Source organism: Mixophyes fleayi, chromosome 12 (assembly GCF_038048845.1).
Source record: "Mixophyes fleayi isolate aMixFle1 chromosome 12, aMixFle1.hap1, whole genome shotgun sequence".
Lineage (NCBI taxonomy): Eukaryota > Metazoa > Chordata > Amphibia > Anura > Limnodynastidae > Mixophyes > Mixophyes fleayi.
Window position 1 is genome coordinate 3,627,587 of NC_134413.1, and position 20,940 is coordinate 3,648,526.

The following is a 20,940-nucleotide window of genomic DNA, read 5'->3' on the forward strand; positions in this document are numbered from 1 at the left end:
ATATTGACTTGATGTGAAGAGGGCAGCTGTCTAATAGACTCCTGATTCTGGTTTTGAACTGTGGAACAGCGGGGACACTTCAAACACACATTCATCAAGTTTCAACACAATGCAGAGAACCTCAGATCCTCAGGACAGTTCTATATTACTGCCCTATCTGCTCTCCTGAGTCTTTGCTGGGAAACGCAAACATTACCACATGGTACAACTGAAAGTTAGTTTTTGTGTTTTCTGCAAAAAGTGTACCCATCTCTCACATACAGCGGAAATGGCTATTTTGTAGGTGGACCAGTAGGCACGAGAGTACAGCCTATCCAGTCACTAGGAACCAGTGACATCACAGAGTACAGCCTATCCAGTCACTAGGAACCAGTGACATCACTGAGAGGGCAGCCTAACCAATTACTCATTAGGAATCAGGACATCACTGAGAGTGCAGCCTATCCAGTCACTAGGAACCAGTGACATCACTGAGAGGGCAGCCTATCCAGTCACTAGGAACCAGTGACATCACTGAGAATGCAGCCTATCCAGTCACTAGGAACCAGTGACATCACAGAGTACAGCCTATCCAGTCACTAGGAACCAGTGACATCACTGAGAATGCAGCCTATCCAATCACTAGGAACCAGTGACATCACTGAGTGCAGAGTGTGTGGTAAATAAATGATATATTATATTTGGTACAGGTTGAATTGATTTTGCAATCTGCTGCAGGATTTCTTGGAAAACAATGGCATCAAGTTGTATTTTCTTCAGAAATATATCAGCAATATCCGTAATAATGGACACATTCCCATTTAATTTTAGCTTTACTGCTATAATATCCATGAAGTGCAATTTTATTTGTGAACAATAAACATGAGAATCTGCCTGGAATTCTAACTCCCCACACTTTCTGCGACGCCCACGCGGTCAGCGGCTCCCGGAGTCAGGGAGAAAATCAATAGAGTTTAGACCACTTTGTGGCGATTAATTCCCATCTCATGGCAGTTGGTGTGCGGCAACAGCCAACGGCGTCCCCCATCCAACCAGTGCAAATAAATCTGACTCACACAGGTCTCCTAGGCAACAAGTGACTGGAGATGAATGGTGGATAATCTCAGGCGCTGTTACAATGTATCGTCTCCTCAGCATATATTGTAATGTTCCTGATCATTTATGACCCAGCATTCTACAATAATACAGAGATGATTATAAACTAGGTCTACATTACAAGAGGTGTTCAATTTAATACACATATTTGGGTATACCACTAGCAGCTCTTACATTTAAGTATATTTAATTTATGGGCAAGATTTGTAAGGAAAATTGTTCTTAAATATATATTGAGTGCAGGGGTCATTTAGAGCCTATAAAAGGGACGATAACAATACAATGGTTTGTAGTAAGCAACAATTGCACCGAAATATAAAAGAATCACATGCCATGAAAACATTTACATACATAGGCTATATGCAAATTAACAAATGTAACAGAAACCAGTGCTGGAATAACTTGTTTAGATATAGGAGCTATTTCATGGGGGGGGGGGCTTAATTTGAATCTATCTGAAAGATACAATTTCAGTCCTTCTGCAATTTTTAGCAAATACATTTTTCGGTCCCAACTGAGATAATACTCTGTGACTATAGAGACATTGATGGGCAACCGTATACACTTCAGCCACACGGGCGACCCTCTAAAAAAAAAAAAAAAAAGTTACAAAAACTCCTGAAGTTCTCCTTTAGACCATGATGGGTAATGTCCTCTACATTAGGAGGCTGCTAGATGCAGTACATGTTATTGCTTATATTACACACAAGAGTTCCTCATCAATGCTCTCTGCACATATTATTTACACCCCTAGTGCATCATACAGTAGGACCCATATCCACAATAATATCATAATCTGCCTGGGAATCTACTGGATTATCCACCTTTGTTGCACCTGTCAAAGATTCCATTTTCCAGGTGACCGTAACCTCATACATCCTGGTGATATTCACACAGCCCCCCCCCCCCCCACCCTTTTGTTGTATGAACACTTGTAACATATTTAGGGTTTGCTGTGTAATAACGTGTTACAGTTTAGATTTACACATTTGAGCGAGTGGTACGGCAGATCCTACTATGTAATACAGTAAATACACAGAAGAATACATTACTAAGGGCACAAACCAAAAGGTTTTCATGACTATACAGACAAATGCAGTGAAAATCAACCTTAGAGGTCTCAGGAATGTTGTTAAATATATTTACATGTATAATTATGTGTCTAGTTTTGGTCATGACTTACTCAGGCAATAGAGCCCCGCCCCCTGCGCCAGGTGTAACACTGAGAAACGGGGTCTATACAAAGAAGGTGCACCGCGAGGTGTGGGGTCCAGAACCAGATACATTTACTTTAAAACAGTAAAAAATATTAATAATAAATAAATATCAGCAACTCGGAGCACTGATTTAACCAAAACAATATTACAACTTCTATATGTTGAAAACCATTACATTTTGTTGTTTATGAATTAAATAAGGAAAGAAATAATAAACACTCTACACAAAGGATGTTAAGGAGATTGTTTATTATCCCGCTTTATAAATCCAACCTTACAAATTTCGCAGAGACCTGTGTAGGAGACAATGGTTTGGGATTTGCAAAGTACCTTAATCCTCAAACCAGAAGTCACTGAAGCAACATAGAAAACATCACTGCCTTCAAGGGAAAAACACAATACAGCTTTACATTAGAGGCACAAACGCATTGTTGCCAAGTAATTCTGCATAAAAACACATATACAATGGTGACTCACGCGTTGTCCAGAATTATCCCAAGGTTGGCTAGACGTCTTTACCTCAACTTCTCAAAACATTTCTCATATACCGAACACAACACAATGAACCGAAATCAAAGGGAAACCGCTACATCTGAAGCATGACGGGAAAGAAAATCATTATTTGGCCTTATGCTGACTTTTATATTGACGTTCTGTTAAAGTGTGAACAAGTACGTCTGCATAAAAAGCTTTGACAGCTGCTAAAATGCTGAATATGGGCCACAAAAGCTTAAACCATAAAGCAAAGCATGTCAGTTAATCTCATATAAATATATTGTGACATCAATGGCCAAGACCCCTAAGTGTGAATCCATAGAGAGAGTTTCCAACCAGGAGACTGCAAACCAAGATGCTATGGGTGAAGGATCATGTATTAGAAGGGCTTCCGTAAGTTTGAGTATTTGCATAGTTTAATGAATGTCAATTAGCATCTAACAATGCCCACTGCATGTCAGATACAGTCTTACAGCAGTACCCAACCTTATATTTCAGTCACCAGGCTGACAGTGACCATGAATGGAATAAGGAATTTGTGCAGTCCCCCTGGGCTAGCAGAGGCTGGGCCCCAGATTTTAGATAATGAGATTGGTGCTACCTCAAAAACCAAATTGCTGTTTCTTTGTCTATGGGAAAGTCAGATGCACTCGTCTGCTGGGTGGAAAATAAAGGGTTACAGAGCGTTTAAGACTCTTTAATGGAAGCTGCGACATCCAGAGAGAGCAGATTCAGCAGTTTCGTCTGTGTAATCCAACCAGACAAGGAGAGACTGACACCCGCTCCCTTTCCAGGCAGAACGAGATAACCACGTACTGTCATTTAACAAAATAGCCTAAACAAGGAACAAGACAGAATAATCTGACAGCAGGCAAAACACTCCGATAAAGTTCTGTTACATCAGATCATAAATGGTGAATTATGTCTGTGTTTGTACAACGCAGCAGCCAATGTTGGCGCCAAGAGAAATCTAAGGCTAGGTAGACACTGGCCCAATGATTGCACAAAAAATGTCCAATCAGCCGACATCCGACCGTTTGGTCAGATATCGGGTGAGTGTGTATAGTGACACGATCTAAAGTCGTCTCAAAGTGCCGATCATCGTTTCATTAGGTTGGTCGTACTGTTTAATACTTTCCAACCAATCACCGACCGATCCTGTAGTGTGTATACACTCATGCTCACGGTCTCCATAGAGTTTACAGGGTCAGGCTTTTTTCATTCTAGCGATAAATGACCCAAGAAATAAATGTAGAGAGTGTTGTAGAAGGAATAATTCATTTGTTCGTTCTGAGACAGAATGTTTCGTTTCAGAGTCACAGAAGCTAACAAAATTCGTTAAGACATGTGGATAGCTATAACAAGGCGGTTTAATCAGTGTGACAAGAATGAATGAATGAATGAATATTGTGCTGTCATTCTCTGAAGACTAGAGGACCAGATGAAGAGCACAGATCTGCAGGTAAATCGTGTCGGTGTGTACGGATGGATCCTCAGACTGATCGGACCTTCAGTCGTAGGTACAATCATTGAAGATAACACGTCTGATGGAAAATTCTTCAGTGTGTACCTAGCCCAACTCTTACAGAAAGTGTTATGGCATTAACAGAAACTCTAAGTCACATTAGGAAATATCGCTCAGGCAGATGTAAAAAGAGCAATCTAGCAAGATTTTGTGTAAAGTTTCTCAGTGCTTAAGTGTCACCTAAATCCTCATTTAAGATGTCAACTACAGCAGGAATACTGTGATCAAACCCTGTGAATTCAATAAGTTACTACTTTCCAAAAACCAAAAGGAGCCATCTCCTGGGTACGTACCCACACACAGACCCCTAACAATGTGAGAACGGCCCATTCATTTCATCCACATCCTCACAGCTGAGGACAAAGTACAGAATCACTCATCACTACGTAATAAAGGTGATGGAGATGAGGATATCTGAAATACCATTTGCCCCCCCCCATAATACTTTAGTGTTTGGGCTGTATAATAAGTTACCTGCAAGACTCCCAGCACCTAAATGTCAGCAGGGACCAGGAACACCTCAATATGATAAATTATATTATACATGACAACATCAAACCAGACCTCTGAAAGTCCCCCCCAGCTGGACTATACCCCCGAACACTACAAATCAAAGTACAACGACCATGCAGCAAAGTGACCTCTCATCTCACTATATACCTGTATAACAGAACCTGGTCTAAACATTCTAGAATTGCCTTTAAAGTCTGACTTAGTGATTTAAAATTTATTGAGGATAAAAGTGTCTTTTCTTTTTTGTTTTAAAGTCCCATCATAAAATTTATCTTATCTTAACTTATTTTTACTTGAGTCCCTCCAGTCCCAAACTAGTACTACCATTAAGCAGGGACCCGGAACATGGAAATATCTGGACCTCCGATGTTCTGTGTCAACGCTGCTCTACACTCTCTCGGGGCACCTCTATGGAGAGTGCCAACGCTGAGGGTACATGCCACTACTGGGAATGTGTGCCAGACAGTAGGTGGTACCCAGGGAAGGACACCCACCAAACTACTATTAGGAAAGGAATTCGTTCAATTCATACTTGCAGTGAGAAGCCCCCTTTCAGGTGATTTCATTTAAGAACACCATGATCTACAAAACAGCAGCAGGAAAACCATTTGTTTACAGTGCACCCAAAGAATGGATGCGGAAATTTTGCGGGCTAATTCAATATTCATTAAGATGTAGCCAATCAATTCAGTAGGAACCAGCAACGTCCCTGAGACACAAGTTCGCTTTCACTTTGCAATCTAGAGATAACCTGGAACTTTATACACAGAGATCTGATTATTAGTAATCTGTGATCTCTCTCCACATCCTCGGCGGTCTAGCTCAGGAACGCGCCTTACGCCAGATCATTTAAAATATTAGTGACAAGCGTTGCCGTAGGGGAGACCCGCTCGTCGCTTTGTTCCCAGGAGGGGCTGGCAGCGGTATGATCATTCAACGTGTTACTGCAGATGGAATATTACTAAATAAATGATGACGAGGTCTCGTTTTCTGCGAGCTGCTGGAGATTCTTAATGGAATCATCCTTGCAGACAGAACATGTGTCGGAGCGTAGGAAGGAATGGATTTGTAAGGAGAGAACTTGTACCCGATGCCCCGTGCAAGACAGAAAAGAAATGATCTCTTTGTTGGCGTCCCTAACAGGGTCTGGCGTCCGTTCTCCTCCGGTATAAAGAAGGGCTGCAGTCATTCATACTCTGATTCAGAGGCTTCGAGCAGAGACAACCCTGATGTCTCTATTCACAATACCCTGAGCTTGCAGATCACAAAACATTACCCACTGTCCACAAAAAGACTTGTGGAAACTCCTCAGGCACCTACCGAGAAGAAATAAGGCTATCCGTGGCCCTAATAGGATGGAAATAAATGGTTGACCTGATAAAATGAAGCCGATAATTTCATTACAAAAGATAGATGTCCAAAAACACATCAACACACAAGGTCTAATTGTAGCCAGATTTCAGCATTCCTCTGTGAATCTGTCTGTTTTTAAAGATGACTAACAAGGGTTTGATCTTTAGGTTGTGGAATGTTTGCAAACACCACTGAGAGCGACTGATAATAGGCATCAATGAGAGCACAGATTAGGAGAATTTAGGCAATTCCGACATTAAAATAAGAGCTTGTGTTTTTGTTCTATTTTACAACCAAAAGTTTTTGAATCCAGCCCAGGGTTAAAATAGAACTAGCGCAGTCACAGATTTCACGGGTAATCAATAGATTGCAAGCACATGGCCCAGTATGATGGAAGAACGGGCTAAAACAGAGGATGGGAGAAATATTTACGAAGCGACCAGAACTGTCCGACCGTTACCATTGTCGTTGGTTATTTATAAGACGCCACAAAGGGTCCGCAGAGCCGCACAATGGGCGGGCTGCATATACCGTCACACTAACACGTCGGAAGAATACATCCCATTTCTGTCCGTTTCACAATCCAGCTCCAGAGATCAGAGCTCTTACCTACACTACACAGATGGTGACAGAGGAAGACGCACGTCCATCCTCCCTATGGACTCATTCAATCCGAGAAACACACGGGCTAAAATCTGGATTTGCATGTAGATATAATGTTAGAGAAAACACAAATGCTCTACATAGTATAATCTATATTCATTGATAACAGGCTTATTAATTATATTGAAGAGTTGATGTTTACTAAATGGCGTAATAAGAAATAATAATAATAATAATAATAATAATAATAATAATAATAATATATATTTATACATTTTGATGCTATTCCTGGTTTCTTAGAGGGAGGTGTTCTGTAGAACCACACGAGCCAGTCTTCTGCGCCAGGCAGGGCATGCTGGTAAATGTGGTACCACAACAGCTGCACTCCGCCAGCTTCTACATATACTGGGCGAGTAACAGCGATGTTCTGCAGACTTCTGGACATATTAGTAACTCTAACAAAAGGAGCAATGAGATTCTGGACAGTGATGTGATCAAGTTAATAGAATAAAATAAATGTTGCCTACTTGCATTCATGCTACGGGCTAAACAGGTCTTTAAAAAGGAAGTTTAATTTTATGTAACGCAATGATGTCTTGTTATAAAAACCAGCATATTTGTGGTAGAGGATTGTACGTTACAGAATATTCTCGGTATTGTATAATTGCCGTTTGGTCAATAGACCCTGAGCAGCAAGAAGCCCGTTGCACCGTCTGCCAGAGCTCTGTTCTTCCATCCTGGATAAAGGGTTAAAGCCGGAAACCTAACCAAGCGTTCGGAGACGTGCTGCGATTCAACCTGCTCCGTGACTGGCGGCTGCCGGACGGGGCACACAGCACAAGCGCTGCTACAATTTACTCACTTTGTGTCACCTGGAGATCCCAACGTGAGATCTGCCCCACTGTAAGCACACTGTTGGGGGAGGAAAGAGCGTTAACCAGCCAACGTGCATTGTGTTATTACTGTTATATTATTGCATTATTTCATTCCACTACCTTAATGTAGCAAGTGTTCCCCACACCTCTTAGATTGTAAGCTCATTTGGCAAGGCGATATTTATCTACTCTTTTATGTCATTGTAGGTTATGTAATATGTATCATGATCCCTCAATACGCAGCATTGAGTAATATGTTGGTGCGATATAAAAACATAATATTTGCCCTTTACAGCTGCATTTTTCTCACTAGTATCAGTGTCCAAGAGGATTTAATACAGAGCGGGATAAAAGATCTCTATTTGTACTACACACCAGGGCTGTAGGTGCTATAACTTTACAACAAAGCCCCTCGCAGACACAGACATAAATTCATTAGTTTTACTCATCAGACATAGCTACATAGTCTCAGAATGATATAAAGTCCCTATAAAGCTCAGGTACACAGGAGTGAAAGGTGAAAGCTCCATCTGCCCACGGACAGATCTGCAGCGATACCGCTGGCAGAATCAGTGGAACAGGCGCAGATTATAACAATATTCCTCATGTATAATGCTCAAATAAAGGCCAATATATACGTATAAACTCCTGCAAAGAATATCTGTATAAATGATAAGTACTGATGGCATCAGGACATCACTTCAGTGTTCATTAGGAAAACCTGTGTATTATAAAGGAATAACGTACCATCTACTCTAATTTATTACAGATATTAAAAGTCACCTTCTGTATAAAAGCACTTCCAGGTTATAATTTACAATAGGGGGTACATTATAACCATAATCAACAGTGCTAATGAAGGGGCATTTTAGCCATCTAATCACAGTTCATTATCATTTATTTATATAGCACCACTAAATCCGCAGCGCTGTGCAGAGATCGCAATTGCCGTATATGTTAATATAATGCTGCATTGAGAAGACAAAAGTGCTTCACACATTTTTAAGCGAATAAAAAAAATTAAAACAAAAAAGCTTGATCAGTTACCGACTGAAGAACTACAAGTCCCAGCATTCACTGCCATCCCCTGGCTGCAAGATAACACTGGGATTTGTACACCCACAAGACCGGCTAACAATGCATGCTGGAACTTGTAGTTCCACTAGACATGGAGAGCAACCAATCTCCTAAGCCAGCCCTAGGGTGTATTTTATAGACTATTTTTACAGCTTTATATTATCTATTTTATAGACTAGGTCCATTTATAGAACATGAAGGAGGAAGACAGCTGGCTCTGAGAATGTCACAAAATAAAGAGTGTAAAGTGTGTCAGCCCCCCCCAATCAGAAGCTACAATCCCCTTATCCTGCTTCACAACACGAGACCCGCACTCGCCTCTCCCTGCAACGCACAAACTGCCACATCAGGAACTCTGTCGCTATGGCAACTGGTTACTTTCCCTAACAACTGTGAGGCCGTTGCCATGGGAACACATATACAAGAAAAATTCCTCTCTGCAGCCGAGGACCAGATGGCAACGAATTTGGAAACTCACGGGCAAAAGGGACACTGGGAGGGGAGGGGGGTTGCATCCACTGACTGACAGGTCAGATTACCAACGGCTGGAGCCTGTGATTCTCAACCCCAAATTCCACATGATGAATGTAAATTTGCGTGTGTAATATAAATCTACATTATATACACACATATATATATATATATATATATATATATATATATATATATATATATATATATATATATATATATATATATATATATATATATATATATATATATTCATTCTACTGTACATCTCGCTGCACTTTTCACTGCCTTCATTACACACATAAAAACTTATTGAGGAAAATAAATCTGCCATTCCTGCAATTTTCTGGGGAACAGAAGGGTAACACAGAGGGGGGGGGGGGAGGATGAGGCACTGGCCAGTCTCCTGCTTAAGGCATCAGCTACTGAAAAGCTTTCCCTGGAAGCGCTGCCTTTTATTTCTCTCTCCTGACAGCCTGGAAAGTCTGCGCTGATGCCAGTGGACAATCACCGACTGCACATTTTTAAAACGTGACCTAGATCTAGCAGTAACCTAAAGTGCCACTTACTGCGGCCGTCATATAATGCTTCAATTCCAGCAGCGACAACAAAACCTGTGATTTTTTTAACATATTTAAAGAGGTTTCCACCCTGACATTACTAAGTTATTGACTTGTACACACCCTCCTGTAACTTTTCTTAAGCACAATGCTTTTGCTTCCCGTTTTAGGTCTGTGCTTTTCATCCACGTAGTTATATCACCGGGCAGAGTCGTTTACTTATGTTGCCCTGGGATACAACACAACTGACCCGGCTCCCTGCACTGGATACAATGTTTCCAGGGAACAGCTCTGTGTCGTATCCATGGCAACACAAGTCAACAACTCTGTCTGAGAATAAACAAGAAATGGAATAAAAGTTCAGAAGGAAACTACAAAGAAAGAGCAATGCGTTTCGTAAAAGTTGCAGGAGGGCACACAAAAGAGGAATTAAAAGTTGCCGAAAAGTAAAAATCCTCATAAATAAAGATAATGTGTTTTGATGACGTCCCTCCTCCGTCTCCAGGTTAATTGCTCTTATTTCATCCCTGTCTTTTAATTACACAGTAATTATGGTGTTACATGGTAACATTTACTATAGTATCAGCTTGAAAGCAAAACCTGGACTGGATTTTACAGGAGTCCTGCAGGGTGCAGAGTCATCCTCTGACCAGCTGGCACTGGGTACAGTAACCAATGACTGGCAGCGCCAGTCAATACAGTACACACAACACCTTAATTATGTCTATTTAAGATTCAAACATTGAAATGGTTTTGGATGAAAGTTATAAACATACAGAAATGGAGCTTAGAGAGTAATCAATGATTTCAAGTTCACCAACATTTCCTATACTAAATCTATGATCAAGACACAAATCAGAGCTCGTCAAAAGCCTTAATAAAAATTCTAAGCAGTAACCAATATCTCCACCTGAGTTTCTATTGCTAAATGGAATTATAAGAGTCATATTGCATAGTATCATTTTTTAAAACACAAATAATCACAAAAAAGCTTATAGGTACTACAAGAAATGGTCATGTGTTACCTGTGGAACAGTGTGTGCTTCATCCAAGCATAGGATGCAGCAAAAACACTGGTAACATTGGAGGTAAACCTGCCTTCTGTACTCACTTACCCATTGGACGCACCCAAAATAGAACATTCTGCGTTCCAATTGCATCCTGTGTTTGAGTGACTACACATTCACCATAGGGATCAATCACCTACACGACAGTCTATCTGCACCACAGGTACAACAATGTCACTGTGCTACTAGTGCGTTTTTGGCCTGAGAACTGTGAAGAGTCGGCACAGACGTTATTTTAAAACACAATATCGGCATCTTCTGACCTTGGCAAAGTCACTTTATGTCCCAGACATCAAAATACACTGTAAGCTTAAAGTCTGGCATGTTTTTGTACAGCGTAGTATAAGTGTCAAGATAAGACGTCTGTAAAAATACTAAATGATATCATCTTGTCTTTCTTCGGACGGTAAGGTTACACACAGATCGGTTTACACCTATAGAGAAAGTTTGTTTTCCCTTTCACATTGAACAGACAGATTCCTGCACGCTTGGTGAATATACCTATAAAGTTCCTAGCGAATTGATAAGCTGCATCCTCCTGGTTTGGGAGTAAACTTATAAAACATAACTCACTTAAATAGTTAGTTCTGGGTCAAATTACGTTTTCAGGACTCAGGAAAATGCACTTGTGAGTTTTTCATGGGTTGAACTGTAACAAATACAATCTATTCTGGAAGCTCATAAGAAAGAGGGCGAATAGCACCAATGCTGCTTGAATGTGCTTCTCATGTGCTTATTAACGTGTGAAAAATTGAATGAAATGCAGATAGCTGTGAACGAGATCTAAGAGCGCAGGAATTTCAGACAGACTCTGCAATTTAAATTGCAACAACAAAATCTCTGCAATGAAAACAAATCTGTCTGCAACTTCAAGCATCACAGCAGCATTCTGGGAACAGAGAAAATCGAGTCTTTATGGTCTCCAATACCCTGTGCATACTGGGCATCAACAACCTTTTCTCTGGCCGTGTTTAAAATATAATTTTTAATCCCTGGAACAGAAAGCAATTAGTAACTTTTCTAACAATACAAAGTAATGTTAACAAGTCTTTATGGGAATACACTGGGAAGTCTTGAATCCTTTGAATTATTATAGAACCACAAACCAACCCATCACTTTGTGATTGTATGATGGGAATATATACTCATCAAGCTAAAACAATACAGATTGAACTCACTGTCACCAGTTGCATTTGCAACACTGCATATTATCTGAACACTGTAATCCAGACATAATCATATATACATAATTATGCTACATTTTCAGTCACCACCCACAGTCCCCTCTATGCATCGATAACAGAGGAGGTACAGACAGCGCTGCGTTAGCTTGTAAGTGGGGGGGGGGGGGGTCGGTACCCCTGAAGGGGTATCGGACCAGGGACTGATTAAGCGGTCAGACCGCCCTAGGCCAAATAACTCATAGCGCATCCTCACCTTCCATATAAAGCTAATAAGCGTTAGGTAAAAACAAACCAGGCCTCAATTTTAAATTCTGCTCCCCCCATGTGTATGTTCCTGTGTTTTTGAAAACCAGTTTCACTTGGCTTTTTAAAAGGGTAATATCAATCCCTGTCACTCATTTCGCTTTCATTAAAATCAGAACTGTATAGCAGAAGAGAGGCGCGAACAAGCGCTACCGAGGGTGGTGGGAGGGGTCTGTCACGTCTGCTGCTATCACCATCCTTGTACCTCCTACTCGCTTATCCTCAAGCGCCCGCCCAAGTATGACTCAATGTCTTCAGCCTTTACCATGCGAATACATCAAGATTATAACCGTACTATATTTTTCTTTCATGCTTTCTTTTTACTTTAGTGTAGTGGATACCAAACTCTCAGTTCGCGGCACCCTTAGGGTCTCCAAAATAATTACCAAGTAGTCCCCCACCTTGCTTACCATCAGCCTTGGTCATGCACCCCTGCGAGATCCCCGCGACAGTTTGGGAACCAGTGCTTCAGAGAACAACTATTCTCTTTCATTTTAAAACAAATTCTAGTTTTTCTCCTGGTCACAATTTTGCGCTTCCCTAAGCCTGGCACCATAGACTGCAGCCTAGTTAGCCTAATGGATAATCAGGCCCCGCAGGGCACCCACACAGTTCTGCTACTTCTGATAGTTCTTTAAAATATATCCATAGCCTCCATACAGAGGAATGTACCTTTACAACGCATGAGGATCTCTGTCCTCATTCCTCAATTATATCATTGGTTCCTATTGAATAATAATTCCGGCTACACAATGTCCTGCGCACCCTTCTGTGTGTAGCCAACGAGCGCCCAGCAACAGGAAATACTCTATGTACATTTCAGCAAACAGATCGTGCTAACCTTGTGTTTCCATCCCCCTCCCCCCAATGTATGGAAACCATCAGCTCCCTATAAATAATTAATAATCTTCCAGCTTGATTTTATTTTTAAACAAGGAAATGAATGGGCAGATTATGGTCCTGCAAACAAAGCCTTAAAAACAGCTGCAATAATTCAGTTCTAGATTATGATGAGAGCAGCTAAAGGCGACAGCATCAATAATCAATTATCTGAGAAAACCTCACACAAGTCAAATATGAAGATTTTATCGATGAAGCTGTATATAATATATCTCATTAAATAGCTTAAAAGTCAAATACTCAACAAAAACGTCTTACAAAGGTCAAATAAGCTGATTCGCAAATCGTTCTGTAACGAATCGATATCTGACCCGATTTTCTGGACGTCCCTCATTAACTTCCTAACTCATTTGCTCTCTATATTCGCCCATGTCCAGACAGAGCGCAGGAACCTACTGATAAAACACCCACTGTCCTAACTAATACATTGAGAGGTCAGCGTCATGTGCAATATGTCAAGACAAAAGTGAGGCAACAAAAAAAAAAACAAAACAGAAATCAGAACGATAGATTAACTTTCCCCCAAAACCTGAGAGCACCTCTATTTTCCCATATTACCAACTGATAAGAGGGTCAAGACCAGAGTAGGCAGCTGGCTTCGATTTAACAGGGCTTCAGCGGTACAGTATTCAATACAGTTAGTTATTCTTCGGCTTTCAGATAACACTTCTTTTCCATTGTTGCTAAAATTCATTTAAGGTCATCACAACACACAGAATGATAAAACATATCCCACAGTATTATTAAACTGCAAAAACGTGACCATACCAGGGGTACATAGGAAGCAGTTAGGGTATCATTGCTTTGGGTGCTAAGACACTTGGTCCCACCCCAGACTGGTGCCATGTTTGGAACATTAACTAAAAAGAGCTTCTTACCTGACTCCACCTTGACATTACTAAGTTATTGACTTGTACACACCCTCCTGTAACTTTTCTTAAGCACAATGCTTCTCCTTCCCGTCTTACGTCTGTGCTTTTCGTCCATGTAGTTATATCACCGGGCAGAGTCATTTACTTATGTTGCCCTGGGATACAACACATCTGACTCGGCTCCCTGCACTGGATACAATGTTTCCAGGGAACAGCTCTGTGTCGTATCCATGGCAACACAAGTCAACAACTCTGTCTGAGGATAAACAAGAAATGAATAAAAAGTTCAGAAGGAAACTACATAGAACAAGCAATGCATTTCATAAAAGTTGCAGGAGGGGACACAAAAGAGGAATTAAAAGTTGCCGAAAAGTGAAAATCCCCATAAATTAAATAATAATTTTGATGACGTCCCTCCTCCGTCTCCAGGTTAACTGTTCTTATTTCAGCCCTGTCCTTTAATTACACAATAATTATGGTGTTACGTGGTAACATTTACTATAGTATCAGCTTGAATGCAAAACCTGGCCTAAAAAGAGCTTCTTACCTGACTTCTGTCCTTATCCACTTTCTTGAAACACTTATTCAAGGATAGATTATGTCTGACAGAGTTCTTCCAGCCCGTGGGAGCATTGGCAAAATACGGAAAGTGTTCCAGGATCCAATTATATATATCCTTTACCGGCAGTCTCTTGGTTGGCGAGTCCTCGATAGCCATAAATATGAGGCAACTGAAGGAGTAAGGGGGTTTGCAGTTCGGGTTCTGCTTGGCATCGTAGGGCATGTCTGACTGAGCGGGAGAAGGTGGGGTGTCATCGTCAACATCCTGCACGGGGCTGACGCTCCGCAATACAGTGTCCCCAAAACTTTTCAGCAAGTTTTTGTTTTCATGCAGCCAGTTCAAATTCGTTAACTCCTCGTCCTCCATGGCACCTTTCTCTTTGTTGGTTTTGACGGCGGGCGGTGGGAAGTCTAGGTCGTCGTCATCTTGCAGTGGGTTGGATAATGCGCTCCTCCTGTAACACTGGCTGGAAACGCTGATTCCGGTGCCCTCCGGCTTCTTACTGGGAGGCATGACGGGACCCATTTAGGCAAAGACTCCTGCGAGACAGAAAAAGGCGGCATGAAATTCTCTACTTATTCAATGCGAGGTCATGAACAGAACACTCTGCAGAACTAGGATACAACGGATCTCCAGGAAATGATTACTGCAACATGTCAACAGTGATCCTACGTCATTTATCCACACTGGTGGGCTCAACATACAGATTTAAATAGAGGGACCATACCCCTGACATCAAGTTACAAATCACCAAGGTATTGCAGAAAGAAATCATCCACCATGATATAATCAAAGAGAGAGTCATAGACAACATAACCTGGGACTAACGGAATCCAGAATGTCATCTCCATTGAGAGGTTTAGAAAGATTTCAAAGAAAGGCTCAAATATAGCAAACTCCATTTATGAGATCAGGATTTCATTCTTACAGGGGATACAATACTATAGTTACGCTAATGTTTTGCAAAAATCACTTAAATGTAACTGTCACTTAGCAGCTGTTTTGTGGATAAACCAATGCTCAACCTATGAATTCACTGGGAACTAATGACATCACGGAGGCGTGAAAATACCCAACGGCTTAGTGATATCACTAATTCTAGTGAAAAGCACGAAAAGTGCATGAAAAAGAGGACAAATTCCCACCACTGCACTCTACAATTTGAACAACGTGTTAACATTTTAGAAAGCAACACGACCTATTCCTCCTGCATTGATGTACGCTACCAACAGATTGCACTGATAAATGCGCAATGCATGAATAGCGCATTTAGAACAAATTGTATCTATTTTTACCATCTCTTGTGTGTAAATTGAGCCCTAAAGAGTCAAACACAAGGCTCTACCAAAGCCAATGTGGGACTGAAAGCAGCATCTGGATACTGCAAAGTCTATAAGATAAATATTTTATACTGTAAATAATGTGTACAATGCTATAATAATACAGTACAACATAGGTGTATATACATCTCCTGTATATAAATTGATAAGACGTTCATGTACTCTGCAGCTAATCTTAATAGTAACTTTCATTATCACTGAATGTTAATATTTTATTTTATTGGTGAAAAAATTGTATAAGCTTTAACTTCACGGTAGACAACAGTCGTCACAATATAGAACTTGACAATGAAGTTAAATTGTCGCATTCTTCTTACCAATAAAATGGTATACGTCAAGTCTTTTAAACCGAGCAGATATATATATATATATATAATTATGCTGTGCTTCAGCGAGGCCAGATATCGGGATTAGGGGTTGCTGCTTTTACTAGGACACCTTTAGCTATTTTGGGTCATTATTCAAACTCTGCTTCAGCTAAAAAGGAAATACAGAGTCCCAGGAGCTTCTAAACAGGAAAATTATAATATGGCTGGCAGTAAAGTAATTTAATTGCACTGTTGCTATTACAACACACTGCTCTTCTATCAGCTGCACCCTCCCCAAGAGACTGACTAACATTAGTCATAGTTAGGGCTCCTTTTTAATTTCATTCCAACATAAATACCCAACAGATACCAGTTGTCACCCCTTAGTGATTGACAGGTAAAGTATATAACAGTACTATAAACCTTACAATGGTAATGACAGAGCTGTAGACAGCCAGCATCTACAAATAGACAAGCAGCCTTTCCGCTTCCCCTCTGGCCCACAGAGCTTTCAATCTACTTTCCCAATGACAATTCTCAGGAGCGAAGTGAACTCAATACCAAGATTATTTATTTATGTATAAAGTGTAAGACCTATTCCCTATAACTTGTGACTGCTATATATTATTACAGAGCCATAGATCCTGTCATAACAATAATCCACAGTACACAGACTTCTGCATTGTTCAGCACTTTGCTCCCTCCCCAACTTGTTACATTGTATCAATCCCAGACATATAAGGGGTGAATAATAATCAGCATTACACAGGACCCAACTCATTATCACCCACCCCGGGGGGCTAAGGGTTAATCCTCACAGACACACAGGGGGGGGGGGGGGTCCCATCAAACAGCTGCTGGCTGCGACCCCCCCTCTCAGCTCTGTTTACAGGTTTCCAAACACAAAGGGGAGATCAGGGGGCGACACGCCGGCCATTCAGGGTGTTTTATGGAGGACAGAGAGCAAACACAGCAGCTCATCAGCAGTAAATGAAGAGGTTGGAGGCACAATGGGGGGGGGGGGGGGGGGGGATTGCAACACTTATTTACTGTACTCAGCAGTCCCGGATTGGCCGAGCTCTCAGTCAGTCCCTGTTGCCGGGAGACTCCACGGACATTATTATACATATATAATATTATAGGGGCCTCCCAGCTGTCAATCACTGCGGTGACTGACGTGTCCCTCCCGGAGGTTCTGCAGTAGCTGCGGCCGGGAGCGGAGGAGTTACTGGGAGGGGGCACAGATAAGTATCCCACCCTCATGTCACTTACCTGCGGCCGCTCTCATGTCCCCCCCGGCTCCGGCTCCCTGGGGTGGGGGGCAGAGGGGCGCAGCACGTGGACCGGGGCCAGGGACGAGAAATTGTTTCCACTGCACAAAAAGCCACAGAGGGGAGAAACGTGGGCTGGGCCGGGGGGAGGAGAGAGCCGGGGGGAGGGCAGGACGGGAGGAGGGGGCAATCAAGGTGAAGGGACACTTAACCCCTTCCCTGCGGATATATACAATATAATATTATATACACTGGTGCAGATCACACCCTGCCTGCTCCTAATGAGAGGGGCACCCCAAACACTAAGAGGGGGGTTCAGCTTCACAGGGTATTTTAGTGGGTTCACCCTCCAGGTCACCCAGCTTCTGTGGGTGCAGAACCCCCCTCAATTAACACACTCCAGTTGTGGTATTCAGACATCTCATGACTGGAGCCCCTCATTTTGTGGGTGTAAACACCTCTTTATTAAATATACCACCTCATTTTGTGGGTTCTGATGCCTCTTTATTAAATATACCTCCTTATTTTGTAGGTTCAGACCCCTCTATTAAATATACCACCTCATTTTGTGGGTTCTGACGTCTCTTTATTAAATATACCTCCTTATTTTGTAGGTTCAGACCCCTCTATTAAATATACCCCCTCATTTTGTGGGTGCAAACACCTCTTTAATGAACATACTTCTCACTTTGTGGGTGCAAACACCTCTTTAATGAACATACTTCTCATTTTGTGGGTGCAAACACCTCTTTAATTAACATACTTCTCACTTTGTAGGTGTAGACACCTCTTGGCAGTAATTGCTAAACTCCAAAAAAGCACCAAAGTAGTTTTAATGATGTCAGACATTCCGACCATAACTCCAAAGCTCCCAATGTGATGCACATAACCTTCCCCCTCCAGCAGGGACAGTCACAGGCCGGGGTCTCCCTCTCTCACACACCCAGAGTTGCTCCACCAGCTGTGGGATAAGGCTCCGGCCTGTGTGGGGGGAGACAGGCCAGGGCAAGGCCCAATGGGACAATCTTGTAGTGGGACAAAATTTACATCGGAGCTTGTGACAGGCTGTGTGTTATATACAACACAGTACTTTTACAACATTATAACTATCATCACATATCTGTTTACCTGCAGAGGACATATACCCTAAAATGCGCATCTGTGGATGCGTCCGTGTCTAATCATGGTTCTGTTGCATGCACAATAAGGAAATGCTTGTCGCCAATAAGGCCGAAATGTCCAATAAAAATAAAACAATTTTCATTTGATAAAAAAGAAAATCAAAAGTGATCATTTAGCATTCAGTAAAAGAACCAAAAAAGGTAATAAGGATCTCCTACACCCCCTGAACTCTGCAATCAAAAACAGAAAAACAATAACACTACTTCCCTTACTTGCACTAGTGCTCAGTGCGTGGTCGTACAGACGCATTTCACTGCATGAGTCATTACGGAGAACAAAAGCATAAAAAGGAGTAACTTTACACCTTGGCAAAACCATGTTGCATTAGAGGGGGAGGTAAATTTAAAATGTGGGGACAGCTTTATAGTTGGGGTAGGACATGTCCTAGATCAAGGCCCCATGTTTAAAGGGCAGAATCCATTCGCTGCAAATTTAAATAATTCTTTTCTATGAGTAAAATGGAGGGTATGTCACACAAGCGATTTAATTACTCACGCAGTTTTTAATACTCAAACAACAATGGATCCAAGCTGCCTGATAAAACCACTCTATAATACAAATACATTATACTTGAACAGATCATGTCACACATCGCGTTTTAAGTGCTCATTATAAGCCGTGAAATGTAAACGTATTTTTCCCATCAGCTACAAAAACGCTATAAAATTTTAGGCATGCGGGCACTCAAAGCTTTAAAGAGTGGATGTGTGGTAAAAATAAATGGCGAGATACAAAAAAATGCTTTAAAATCATTTTCATAAAGTTCACTCAAAACAACAGCACTTGTCAGATTGTCACCACTTAAACATTAAAGCAAAATATAATTGAACATTTAGCCCACAGCAAAATTATATTAGAAAAGATCCAGGTGAATGAATCCCAGGGAGGGAGATAATGAATTTGGTTTTCCACGTGTCCTGGCGCTTCCTCCTGACATCTGCCCTCATTGCAAGAGATGTGACAAACATTCAGAGAGTGCCCAGTCCCATCAGCAGACACACAAGACGGCTACAATGTGCAAAACCGGAAAATTGAGTAGACGAAAAGAAGTCACTCCCCAGAAGAGCATCATCCGCACTTCAAATGGTAAAGTGGGATACTTAAACCTTTTTACAAAAAAAAGAGATATAATTTTTCATGCACAGACATGATCCTTAGTTTTATTTCAGGTCACACCTCCCAAATGTCCTAATTTAGGTGGGGACAGTCCTTATATGAGGGGACTCTCCTGACATCCCGTGTAAAATAACTTTTGCCCCAGTTTGGGGACATTTGGGAGATATGTCCCAATTAGTGATGCCCCTTAAGGCCACGTGTACCAGTGACAGATGCAGGCAGCATTTTTGTTTTTAAGAGGTGGGGACTGGGGGTGTCCCGGCTTTACCATGCGCTTTACTGTGCGCCTGTGGTAGGGGCTGTTACCAGGAAGCCTGGGTTGATATGAATGAAATCGCTAGAAAGAATAGATATTTGTACAAGTGACATCGTAGGACATCCGTATGACTCTTAGGAGCCTATTTATTAATACTGGGCAATATTAAAGTTTTTCTATTGCTGCTTATCTCAGCAATAGAGAATCTTCTATCACCTAATTCAGGCCTGGCCAACTGGTGACTCTCCAGGTGTTGTGAAACTACAAAACCCAGCATGCCTTGCAAGCTATCAGCTGGCTGTCACCTGGCAAAGCATGCTGGGGATTATAGTTTCACAACAGCTCTGAGAGCCACAGGTTGGCCAGACCTAACCTAATTTAACAAGAAAAGGTTGCAATGCTCAGCTCTCTAGCAGTACTGGCCTAAACGTAAGTATCCAGTTCCAGATTTGGAACAAAAAAATAAAGAAATTAAGTTATAAAAAAAATATTGTAAAAGAATAGAAAAACATTATTAAAAAAAACAAAAAAGGATAACGGTATTATTTTACTAATAAATAAATTTTATCAGTACCGACCCTGGCTATCACCATCCAGATGCCCCCGATGAAGACTGCCAGCAACAGTCCTTACCGGCCTGGGAACTCCTGCTTTCACCCAATTTAGGCCTTTTCTCTATTTGATGAATAGATCCTTAGATCTATCCTTATCCTTCGATAGAGATGTTGCCTATAGCAACCAATCAGATTCTAGTTATTTATTTAGTACATTCTACAAAATGACAGCTAGAATCTG

At 41.4% G+C, this 20,940-nt stretch overlaps 1 protein-coding gene across 10 annotated transcripts in view; it reads right to left on the minus strand.

Moving 5' to 3' along the window:
• Positions 1–20,940, minus strand: part of FOXN3 (forkhead box N3) — a 148,862-nt gene that overhangs the window by 69,344 nt on the left and 58,578 nt on the right. For 9 of the 10 annotated variants that reach the window (XR_012680218.1, XR_012680217.1, XR_012680216.1 and 6 more), the window contains exon 2: positions 14,658–15,211. Coding sequence is in view for 1 of the 10 variants with exons in the window: in XM_075192566.1 (XP_075048667.1) it covers positions 14,658–15,197 (540 nt within the window). In the remaining 9 variants the exon portion in view is untranslated. Of the gene's footprint in view, positions 1–14,657; positions 15,212–17,592; positions 17,715–20,940 lie in introns of those variants that run through there. The other variant, XR_012680215.1, reaches the window with a different exon arrangement.